The 12,275-nt window shown below is 41.8% G+C and overlaps 1 protein-coding gene across 4 annotated transcripts in view; it reads left to right on the top strand.

Moving 5' to 3' along the window:
• LOC124054021 (liprin-beta-1-like) overlaps positions 1-12,275 on the top strand; it is an 86,908-nt gene that overhangs the window by 68,028 nt on the left and 6,605 nt on the right. For 3 of the 4 annotated variants that reach the window (XM_046379663.1, XM_046379664.1, XM_046379661.1), the window contains 11 exons: positions 3,370-3,449; positions 5,073-5,278; positions 5,970-6,050; positions 6,377-6,490; positions 6,580-6,690; positions 8,162-8,254; positions 9,526-9,643; positions 10,636-10,697; positions 10,777-10,843; positions 11,381-11,499; positions 11,724-11,797. In XM_046379663.1, coding sequence (XP_046235619.1) covers positions 3,383-3,449; positions 5,073-5,278; positions 5,970-6,050; positions 6,377-6,490; positions 6,580-6,690; positions 8,162-8,254; positions 9,526-9,643; positions 10,636-10,697; positions 10,777-10,843; positions 11,381-11,499; positions 11,724-11,797 — 1,112 coding nt within the window. In that variant the 5' untranslated portion in view covers positions 3,370-3,382. Of the gene's footprint in view, positions 1-3,369; positions 3,450-5,072; positions 5,279-5,969; positions 6,051-6,376; positions 6,491-6,573; positions 6,691-8,161; positions 8,255-9,525; positions 9,644-10,635; positions 10,698-10,776; positions 10,844-11,380; positions 11,500-11,723; positions 11,798-12,275 lie in introns of all 4 variants that reach the window. The other variant, XM_046379662.1, reaches the window with a different exon arrangement.

The following is a 12,275-nucleotide window of genomic DNA, read 5'->3' as shown; positions in this document are numbered from 1 at the left end:
ATGCTGGAAACCAAATGTAAATAACAAGGGTTCAAGTGCAAGCCTTGTGGTACACCTTTATTAACATTTAGAAGGGATTTAATTTGACGCTGTTGGTGAGAAGAGCTTGATACTTGTTGTTTCACTATGAAATGTCAAAACATAATTTTACTTTTTATCCATCAAGCAGTTCAAAATCTTTACTGGCAGCACTGCTTGTGTTAATGCACTGCAAAAAGTAATGCTGCTTCTGTTAGTTTTCTAAGCCAGTTCATTTGTGAAGTGCACATCTGTACCACAGCTGGTATCTCCAATAGGCTAGCTATTGGAGATTTTTGAGGCACCAGCAGAGGCATGTGTGTGTGTGCGTGTGTGTGTGTGTGAGAGAGAGAGTGTGTTTTAGACCCTGACCACTCAGCATTGGGTCAAGTAATTCCGGTCTGTTTTCTTGTCTAATGTATCCCTCCCCCTCTGTACATCTTTTTCTCCATCTGGTTGATGTTAAAACCACCTTACAGTATCAGAGATTTTACCTGCTTGCCTTGCTTTTCAGACTAATGTGTCTTTCTATAAAAGACACAGTACACTTGGAGATATTACTGCTGTCAGATACGTTTAGGTAAATTACACCGATGCCTTTTTTTTTTTACCCAGATTGTGTGAATGTTCTATTGGGAGTCATTGTTTCCTTAATGTGGTTTTCTGTTAACCTGAAGGTCAGAGCAAAAATCCTTCAATCCTTTAATAAAGTGCATTCGTAACATACAATGATTACAGTACATTTCAGCTGGCGAATGTGGTCCTGTAGTGTGAACTTGGCATTGTTGTCAACAAAGACCAGGAAAACACCAAAACCAACAACATGTTAATCCATTTCCCTGTATGTGACACTCAGTCCCATTGATACCTAATGATGATTTAAGTGTTTTTAGGTCAAAAATATATGGCTTCTCTTTAGGGAATTCACAATAATTCCCCCAAACTGGCTACTGCACTGTTTAATAGACTTTAATCAAATAGGATATTATTATACATTTAGTGAGCAGCAGGACAGTTTATATAACTGAGCAACCAACACTTTTGGTCGTGTTTGTTAGTATTGGTCGACTACCAGCCTCGTGTTTTATTTTTTCCTCTGAATTAAGTCCTCAGAGTTTTGTCTGATGGGTGGAGGGGGATAGGTCGCAGAGGTCGGCGGGGATGTCAGTACCAGGCGTCAGTGTTTGGTTTTCGGGAGAACTAACTTAGTGAGGAATGTGTGTAGTACTCACTCCTACACTGTGGCGTTATCAATCATCATTGCAGACACTTCTTCACATGGACCCTTATCTGTGAGCTTCTCTCTGTCTTGGTCAGAAAATTCTTGACCGATGATGTGCTCATCATTGATGTGAAAATGAATGAAAAGTACCTCAGCCTGGCTTTTTAAAGGGTCTGGTTTTGTAAGTATGAAGAATGGAAGGACTTGGCAAGCTTCAGTGTCATTTTCTGCCACATGACCAGCACGAGAGCAGCCTAAAATTCAGCCCTAAATCTGGATCGGTGACATCAGTCCAATATGACTGATTTACATCTTGATTGGATACCAATACCCGTATTGAATACCTGTATTCTCTAATTTTTCTTGAAACTAATTTAACAGGATTTAATGTGGTTTCTTTCACAACACAATAGAGAAAGGTAATGCACTATGATCTTATTTTATCTTCAAATATATTCATACTAAACTTCTAATCCCATTACGTGAAGGCTGGCCATGGGTTTCACATGGAGAATTTTGTTGAATTCTCAACAAAAAAAAAAATTTTGGATGAGGGACAAGCTTTAGGTTTCTCCCATGGGGTGAAACAAGCAGCTGACCAAATACAGCTTCCACCCTGGTGGGAGTGAGTGATGTTTTTCCATCAAACTCTGGAAGTACCTGTGGAGGAAAACACATTAGTTGTAAGACATGTATCTGTGGTACTTCTCCACTCTGAATGTCCTGTGGGAACTGTAAAATTTAGCTGGAAAGCAGGATGTTTTATTGTGAAATCTGAAGAGGTATTTTCTTTCATGCTTGTTGACCAGAAGTCCTGTGTTGTCTTGTTTTTGAATGACGTGAACTGGTTTATGGAGTAGAGCAAATACACAAACAGTGCATATGATGTTTTGGAAGAAACTTTCTCCACTTTCCGTGCAGTGTGTTGATAAAACAAAGCAAGTGTTATGTTAAGTGCGGACCCCAGCCCCCATCTCGTATTGATGCCATTGGTTTAATTATGCTCTCAATGCCTGTGTTTTACCCTGCTGGGTGTGACACTGTGACCCCAGAGAGGGAGGAAATGAAGTAAACCCTGCAGCCCCTGCCCCCCCATAGCATAGGAACAAGTAGAGCCACTGTTTTTTATGTTGTTGGACCTGGGCTTTAGCTGCTCTCTCCACATACTGCATACTCTTTCAGCTCCTTTTAAATCAGATTTTGTTTGAAGTGATAAGTGTTCATCAATGGAAGTGGAGACATGTGATAAGTGTTTGAATTCAGCGGTCACAGGGATACAGTCCAACTTTGTTATGGAAGTCTGAGATGCCGAGCATGCCAAAGCTGCCAGTCCTGAGACCCCTGGGAGAATAGTGCCTTTATTCCTGATAGGAGCCTGCCCATGAGCACCCGTGACTGCCGGAAATAAGGCCTTCTGGGTAATAAGTCCTAGAGATCACTTTGTTTTTTGGTTCTCAGGCAGCCAGTGTTTGTGGCACAGACTGTGGGGTTAATTTGATACAGCAGCCATTTGAAAAGGAAGAATGAGAGCTTGTACCATAACAGGATTGGTGTTGTTTATTTCAAATGGAAATGTGAAAACATGCAGGCAGGCTTTGTGGTCTGAAACTGATGCTTGTACAGGAGGAAAGTACTGCTCTGGACAGTAAAAATGATGGGAATGAGGGCTGCAACTCATAATTATGCTAATTATTGAGTGAATGAACTGATAGTCTATAAAATCTCAGAAAATTGTGACAATAACAATTTTCAAAATTCCAAGTTTGCATTTTTAAACGTTTCTTGTTTGTCTGATCAGCAGTTCCAAAACTCAATAGTATTCAGTTTATTATCAAATAAGAGAACATTTTGAAAATTGGCTGCTTTTCTGGTTTGATTCATCTAAAGTACTGTTTATTCTTCTTTTTAAGTTGTCCCACTTCCATAAACACATATTTAAGGTTTGCTGCCTAAGTTTCTCATCTTGCTGGCTGCTGTAAATTTTGGGGAACCTACTGTACAGTATGTAGAGCAGTTGAGTTTTACAGTGGACTCTGTTAGTCATCGACGTCTCAGCTTTGACAGATTCCTTTATGGATCATTCTTGTGTTTTGCCTTTTGTTGCTAACGCTTCTTCTTTTCTCTTTCAGTTTCACTGAGCACATGATGATGTCTGACGCCAGCGAGATGTTGGCAGCAGCCTTGGAGCAAATGGACGGGATCATAGCAGGTAATCGCACTGTACAGTGTAGGATCTGCCAATGGCACTTTTTTGTAAGTGGGCATGGCATTCTACAGGGTCTGGCCACATCTGGAAACCATTTAATTGCAAGCTGGGAATACTACTTCCAGTGGACGGTAACACAATGTGCCCTTCTCCTTCCTCTCCTACCTGCAGTTTAATTTAATCATCCTGAACATACATAAAAGTTGTGAATAATGCTGAAATTGTGTTGCGCGATCTCTGACTCTTTCTGTGTCCATTGCATTCCTCTGCCATGAGAAATGAAAGTTTCCATTGTCCCCACAGTGACGGAAACTAATGATTATTCAGGCTCTGTGAGTTTGGAATACAAAACTACTGCTTGGGAACTTTTGGCCACACTCTGGGTACTTGTGCCGCTGCAGATGAGCAGAGCAGGCTTCAGTTTCAGAGTTCCTACTTTTCCGCTGATGTGTGTAATTATAGCGCTGACCTTTCCAATGGGAGCGAGGCGGCTGATCACATGACAGCCCTCAGTCCCTCCCTCACCCCCCCACCTCCTCGTTTCCGCAGAAACCACAGCCATCATCAAGTCCCACTCCCTCGCTACTGTGGGGAAGCCATGATTGTTTAGGTATTTATTTATTTAACCCCCTCTATGTGACAGTTGGACATCTTCATTATGGCTGGCATTTAAGACAGATGACAGATGGTGTGGAGTGGGCAGCACACGATGGGAACATCATGCACTCGAGTTCAGTCGAGATGCGGCTGCGTTTGCTTCCCAAGAAAAATTTGAAAATATGATTCGTATAGATACAGGAGAAGATTTAATTTTCTTTGTTGCTTATGCTGTAACACACGATGCTTGATAGCATCCCTGTAAACATGTGCTTGTCTAGTGTGTTTGCACGGGTGGAAAGGATACCACCAAGTACCTAAATAGTATTGTAGCAATAATATTTCCATAAGATGCTTAATGTTCTCAGTGTAAAAGATTATGTAAACAGAAGTTAACTGTAAGGAATGCAAAGTACTCTGAGCCAAGCTGATTGTTTTCTGAATACATTTGTATGAACAATCACCAGTGAATTACACTGAGACTCCAGGGGCCAGATGTATAAACAATACAACCCTAACCCTCTTTTGCTGTTCTTTTAACTGAAAAATTGGTAGGAGTATTTATAACCAAACTTATGATTAGGGGCTTCTCTTCATTCATCTGTGGTGAACTGGGACAGGAAATCGAGCACCCTGTTTCTCATGAGTATGTATAAGCACACACAGCTTCATAAATCTGATGAAAAGAACATCTTGACGTATATCTGTCTCTGAGTTCTGGTCATGAACCTACACAGAGTTTTGTGTGTTTGCTCTGTTTGTTTAATGGCATCAGATGAAGACGTTTAGAAGTAAACATATAAACTAAAATCTACAGCTTTGAGTCATTAGTCATCCTGGTCCCACCACACCCACAGATCTCCATGAAGGCTGTAAATCCTTCCCTTTTTGTCTGTGAGAATCCACCAAATTAAATTTAGTTTTGATTATCTCGCCAGCCCCATATTGTAAATTCACAACTTCCCTTTGTGATTGATGTGAAATGAAGAGCGTTTCTTTTTCGTCCCACATCTAACCCATTCCTCCCAGGCTCCAAGGCCATGGATTACTCCAACGGGCTGTTTGACTGCCAGTCACCCACTTCACCTTTCTTGGGTGGCCTTCGGGTGCTGCATCTGCTGGAGGACCTGCGGGGAGCGCTGGAGCTCATGGACAACGAGGAGAGGGACAACCTGCGATGTCAGATCCCTGATTCCACCGCAGAGGGGCTGGCAGAGTGGCTGCATGGACGACTGGTAAAAACTTTGTTTGTTTTTGCAGCACACGTCTGTCTGTGAGAATATCAGTGTCTTTGCACGGTGCAGTTTTTAGACATGGCCTTTTATGACTGCTTCCTTTGCATCTCTTGATCATGCTCATGCTCTGCCATTACTGTGACTCTCGTTTATTGTAAAAGTCCTGTTATGACATGCTGCTTGAGTGATGGAGTTTCTATAGGAATCCTGCTGCAAATAGTTTCCATCTTCCACACCCTCGCCGACTCAGGCCGAGGCTCTTGTTTTTCTTCCCTCGCAGCCTCGTTTCTCCATGTGTGATATTTGAGAGAAGAGTTTGCTTTTGATTCAATTTTGAAATCACTTGCATGTGAGGGCTCCATTGACCCTCACGTGTTTCTCTGAAAACTCAACTCGCATGGCATTTTTTTTCCTCAAGGGAAAATTGTGTGAGTTCATCGTCAGGGAGGTTATATGGTTAAACACTAAAGTACCATACACCCATTAGAAAATCTTTATGGCTCAAGGCTGGTGTGTATTTTCATTTGGAAGCCTCAGCACAGAGCCATATTTCAGCATGACAGCTGAAGCCCCCCCCCCCCCCCTTTTTTTCATGAGCTCTCGTATCAAAGGAAATAGCAGTCTAAAACATTATTTAATGCAGCAATTTGTTCAGACAACGCAAATCATCACGTATTGTCTCTCCTTTCAGGCTAATGGCCACGGCTCAGAAGCAGTTTACCAGGAACGTCTGTCACGACTTGAGAGCGACAAAGAGTGTCTTATTCTTCAGGTTTGTGAGCACAAGTACTCATTGTGGCTGCAAGACAGCAGAACAATTGCTCTCGAATGGGCAAGTACGTTTTGTATGTGGCTGCTTTTTGATTACCTCTGCCAAAAGAAACCACGTTCTGAGTGGTTTTTCAGTTGTTGGTTGAAATAATAATAATAATAATTATTACTTAATTTTGATGTGGAGGGATGTTAGAGTGATAGGTCTTCCACAGAAAAGAATCCAGAGCAGTTTTGAGTTAGGTGTCTTGCTCACAGGTGCCTCGGCAGTGCACCTATGCACCCTTCCAAAGCAATGGGTAACACTAATGTCTCACTGTTGTCCAGGTAAGTGTTCTAACAGACCAAGTGGAGGTGCAAGGTGAAAAGATCCGGGACCTAGACAACTGCCTGGAGCATCATCGGGAGAAACTAAATGCTACTGAGGAGCTGCTGCAACAGGTAGGACCTCTGCAAAGTTACCTCACATTTAAATCAAAAAAACTTGTGTTATTTAAGCACAGCTTTACCAAGTGTGCATCCTCCAACAGGAGCTGTTGAACCGGACCACACTGGAGACCCAGAAGCTGGAGCTGATGACTGAGGTGTCCAGTCTGAAGCTGAAGCTGACGGCCGTGGAGAGAGATCACAGGGACAACGAGGTACGCCATGAAAAGTGGAGCAGAGAAGGCTGGAGTTCTCAGTTGCACCTGCACCTTGTTTTATGCTGTGTGTGAGTCTGAATCTTGGCAGCCACGCAGTCATTGTTTTAAAGTCACAAAAGGTCTGTCTCACTTGACTGGAGGATTCAGAGGTCTGTCATGTGGTGCAGCTTACACAAGAGGCTTTAGTGCTCCTTCTGCTCCAGCAGCTGTTTCCTGCCAGAACCCCTCCACCCATATCCATACCTATACCTCTCCCCTCTCTGAGGGGCTCAAAGGCTGTGAGAGTTATACTTTCCATACGCCCTGGGACCTATATTTTGGGAAAGTGATGTGATGTTTCCAGACAGTAAAAGTCTGAATGAGGTTGAGTGAATTAAATGTGACCGATTGTGTTTATTTTTGTTCCCATTTAGCCTCCATTAGACTTTAAACCAGACTATGAAGGACATTTAAGTCCCATCTAAACAATGCACACATGTTCTCTTTTTCTTTTACCTTTAGTGCCTGATTGATGTATTTTGTGTCCAAATCTATGCACTTAGAGTCATAACTCAGTCATGCAAGAATTGCACACATATCACACACATGCTACCAGAATCTGTGCAACAAACTGTTTCCAGTGAATTGGTCTGTTTAGGATAAGCATTCTTCTTTCTGTTTAGAAATCTTATTAAAATATGCTGATCATAACTCCAGAGCTTGCATCATGATCCTAAAACTCTTTGTTAGACTTTTGTTAGACTTTGTTTTCAGATGGTTGTTGTCCCGTGTATAAAAACACCAAAGTTTGCTTTTGTTGGACGGTACTTTCCCACATTGCCATGCACAAATGAAATTGAAGCTAGCAACAACAAATGTAGGTGGAAACGGCATCTAAAATGGGTCTGAGAAGTCCTTGGACTTACTGTCTAAACAGGTGTGGAAAGCCTGCATGTTGATTTCTTGCATACTATCTGCAGAACCAGTGTGCCATCAAGAATAAGTAATGTGCACAGTTTCTATGTTGTAATCAATAGAGACTCAGCAACTCACTCCACAGCAACATTATAATTTCTCTCCACGTCAGCCGAGGTATGACGGGAACCTTTTCATCGCTAATGTAAATAAAAAGCTGAAACACTCTGAAATTGTTTTAAAAAGTTTAAAATTATTGACTGAAAGTTAAAAAGTAGTCCTGAATTCACTGTTGCTGTTGATTGGGCTGAAAGCACTTAATGTAAAAATATTTATGGTAATTGGCCATGACACTTAACTTTGCTCCAGAATTTGTCTCCATGTGTGGACTGAAGTTCTCAGATTCTCTCCAGTGGGACACCGGTTTGAAAATAATGTTTGGTGCTTTTGGCAGGAAATCTCCCCCTGTTAAAAAATTCAGAGCTCTTGTCTCCCACACAGTCGCCATAAACCGCCATAGTGCAGATTTCTCTCCGAGTTTAATGGGTGGTGGGATTTATTTTCTCCTCCCCAGGGCTTGTACCAGGAAGTAACGGACCTGCGGTTCAGGGTGACTGACATCGAGAATGAAAGATTGCAGTGTGAGAAGAAACTCAAAGCTACCAAAGTGAGTGTGTGCGTGTGTGTGCAGATTCCCTGATGACGGTCCAGTTAGCAGACGCTTGATTGTTTTTTCATTTGTCCATGACAGGAAATCAGAATTTATTTCTGTTTTTTGAAATGCATCATTACATGTTTTAAAACCTTCCACCATGATGTTGTTTCATCTGTTCCCTTTGCCCCTTTTTTTTCACCTCCTCCTCCCCCTTTTCTGTTGTGACTTTAACGTCTTTCTGCAACATGCTAACCTCTCAAGCGTCCAAAGTGGGACGCTGAGCGGTTCACTGGACACAAGGTGAACAAGGTTTGGTCTCCAGCCTGTACTCTTCTCCTTTCTGGCCCTTAAGATCCTCTAAACCTGCTCCTCCTCCACTGCTGCACGCTGCTTTCCTGACTTTCACCACACTCGCTGTAAGTGCTTCCACCTGTACCGCTTTCAGGATTTGTACCAGGTTCAGATCCTCTTCTAGGTTTTTTTTTTTTTTTCTTTATTGCAAACAACACCTGTATACTGAAATAACATATTTAGAAAGTTGCTGTCACATACAGAAACCAATTCTCTGTTGATGTTGTATTTGTACAGTCTTAAAGCTACACATCTTGTTCATCGGTACATCAAAGTCGCTGTGAACAGTAATGTCTATGAGCACTTCTTGCTCTTGCTTAATGTGTGTGTGTGTGTCCACAGTGTGAGCTTGCATCTTCTCACAAGTCCCACAGTGTGTTAAGTAGACAACATGACGTTGAACCACTAACTAAATCACTAATTGACCTACTGACTAAGTCCGCTGTCCGGTTTTCTCGGCCTGTAAAAAGTGTTGAGTCATCCACTGAAATCTGTACAGTTGCTGTCATTTTCCTATTTGAACAGCAGCAATGGTCAGGATACATTTGTATACTCGGTGCATACATTCAGCCTTATTGTCATTGCACAACAAGTGCAAGTACCGAGACAAAAAAAATTGCACTGTAGCATCTGTACAGAAATGCAAAGAGCAGTAATATACAGCTGTATAAAGGCACATAAACAGCAAGGGGTAGATATGAATACGAGACGTGTACAGTATGAACATGTGCAGTAATTACAGCAGGCATACAGACAAATCCATCTAATTTCATGGATTAACGTTGGGTACGTGTGTGTCTGGACACTAAAAGCTTTTAAGTAAAAACACAACTCAAAAATTAAAACCTTGACTAAATGGATTCTGTCCGTCTGCCCAAGTCTGAGTCGCAAATAAGATGGGATTGATGACTTGACGTCTTGTCTTGTTTTAGGAGGAGCTGCAGCTTCTGCAGAGGCAGCTGGAGGAGCGAGAGGTGGAGCTTCGGAGGCTGAAGGACGAGAGCGGACCGAGGGCGGAGAGCCACGGCAGGGCTGAGGGAGGCGACAGAGGTGGGAGCTGTTTTCGTAACTGTCTAGGAGCTGCTTGTTTTTGTGGACTCTGATATTACAAAAAGGGTTTATGAGCATTAGACAAATAGATAAATTTCACATTCCAGCTCCACCAGACCCCCTCCAGCAGCCTTCCTGAAGACATAAGGGACATAACTGACATATGGATTTCTGTATTGATTATTTCTTTACTGTCTTCACAGTCTGAACTATAATGAGGTGATTTGAGGCCTTTGACTTGTTATCTATCTGTAGTCTCCATACCAAACATATCTCACAGTTTTACTCCTTCCACCCACTGCTGGCCTTATCTTCTCTGGTGTTGAAGGACTGGCATTTATTCAAAGGGGAGTCTTGTATAAACGCGTAAACGTGCTGTGCAGCATGACTTGATGTACCTGTTGTTCATGCTGGTCATTTGTTCAGACACAGACAGCATCAAATCTGTAAAACCTTTCCCTCGCTTGAGTCATATGTCTGTTTTTTCAGTCAGTTCAGTAAGTTCAAAATGTATCGACTACTTTGTGTTCTGGTATCCGAGGTGATATCGTTCAATTAATGTTGATCTTTTAAAATCTAATATTGGTTAAACTGAATTGAAATTATCAATTGAGATTTCATAAGAGGATTCGATCCTGTATTCTAAATGATTAAAAAGTTTTAAACGCTATGCACCTACCTCATTGTAATGATGAGCTGTGCTCTCTTGAACGCACGTTAGAGTTCACTGTAGAACTCTGAAGTTTGCTCTGTGGATAAACAAGGTTTGGGTTAGATTACCAAGTGATTGGCGCATGTTTAATTATTTAGCCTTCCTGGTGAAACACACAGAAAGTCGATATTTCTTGTGAAAATCAAGAGTTCATTGCAGCAATGAGCTGAAACTGATGAGTACACTTTGAGCCCCGGAGACTTTATTATTCCACTTTCCTGAGGGTAAACAAATCCTTCCATGAGTATAAAATATGTTTTGTTTTGTTTTGTTTTTTCAGATACTGAAGCGTTGAAGATGAAGAGAGCGTTGGAGTCACTGGCGGCGTCCAACGATGAGAAGGTAAAGTGTGATGCAATGCAGTGGCTGTGAGCAGATGTGAAGCAGATGTGACTGGAACATCATGTATGTTTATCTGCAGGAACGAAGGATAAAAGAGCTGGAAGAGTCTCTAACAAAGTGCAAGAAGGTGCAGGAGCTGGTCAAAGGTCAGACTGTCTTAAGAATCAAACACACTGAGGTCACTCACGATTCAGCTGCAGTCATTCGCACGCCATGATGTTTGGGTTGATGTCATTACATTAATTTTGGATCAAAAGCTTGGATTTACAGTATTTTACACATCCCGTAGTTCAAGTTTCACAGTAGCGATTTCAGTTTGCATAACAAGTTGCTTTGATTCAGTGATATGCAAGATAATAAGGACATGGCGGGTATGGGAGCATGTGGAGGCCTGAACATATGATATGACAGTATCTTGTGTTTAAAGGTGGGAGTTTAGTCGGTTTAACAGTTTGGTAAACACTGAAAGTTGCTTCAAAATGTGTGATTAAATGTGATTGCTTTGGCTTCATTTTCACAAAAATGTTTGTTTCAAATAGTCGCCAATCAAATAATTGTCAGTTTACTGTCGCCTTTGATTTCCTTAACTTGGCCTTAAAGGTGGATAAGCTCTGAAAGAAAAGGGTGTGTTGTGTTCACGCTGCAGTGCGTCCCTCATCACTGACCCAACTGTCCTCTCTCAGAGAAGTTAAAGGAAGATGACTACGACGATATCCCAGATGATCCCTCGGTTCCTGTATCCATGGAGGTGGATCGGGTCACGCTGGCGTTGGTGGGCGATACAGGAAGGAGCTCTGGCGAGGTAAACACAACCTCTGTCTAAACAATTCACACACAGGATGAACCCCAGACTGTGGACTTCCTTCAGAAAAGCTCAGTTTCAGGCCTCCCACTCCAAAATGGTTCCTCTCAGGAATTCAGAGCTTCTGTTGTGGTTATTATTTTTTTAAGCTGTGTAAATGTTCTGCTGTTGAGAAAATATGTTCAATTAATCACTTAATGTTTTTCCTCTGGTGCTTGTCTCAGTCTATTCCCTGTATAGCAGTACTCTCTGAAATGAACGAACTGGACAGAGAACGACAGCTACAGGCAGCCGAGAGGTAAAACAGAACATTTTTTCTGCTTTATTTCATCCCACGGGTGGAAATAACTGAAATGAAAACTGAAATGCCTGCACAATATGAGTTAACTCGAGATGGTGCTTTTGACCTTTCTAATGTTTGTTCACATACTTCTAAAAGCATACACTGTGTTATGAGCACTGACATATTCGAAGATTTGGTTTAATGTCTCTCATAAGGAGCTGAAATTATTATAATTTAAAATAGATTTAAAACTTAGCGTATCACCACAACTTTTCCTTTACAGTACAGCTTTGCAGTTATCATCTCTCAGAGGTAATTCCGCTGTACTCCAACCAGATCCCAGCGATTTACGTGTTTATTTCTGCTGATTTTAAAATGCATTCAGCAGAATGAATTGTGGATCTGAGGTTGAGCTAACAGACCTCTGCTCACGTCGGCGGTGGACGTATGCGAATACGTCCGAATGCGAGGTCCCTTGACTCTTGATAAAGTT

Source organism: Scatophagus argus, chromosome 22, assembly GCF_020382885.2.
Source record: "Scatophagus argus isolate fScaArg1 chromosome 22, fScaArg1.pri, whole genome shotgun sequence".
Classification (NCBI taxonomy): Eukaryota; Metazoa; Chordata; class Actinopteri; family Scatophagidae; genus Scatophagus; species Scatophagus argus.
This window is presented reverse-complemented; position numbering and strand designations above follow the sequence as displayed.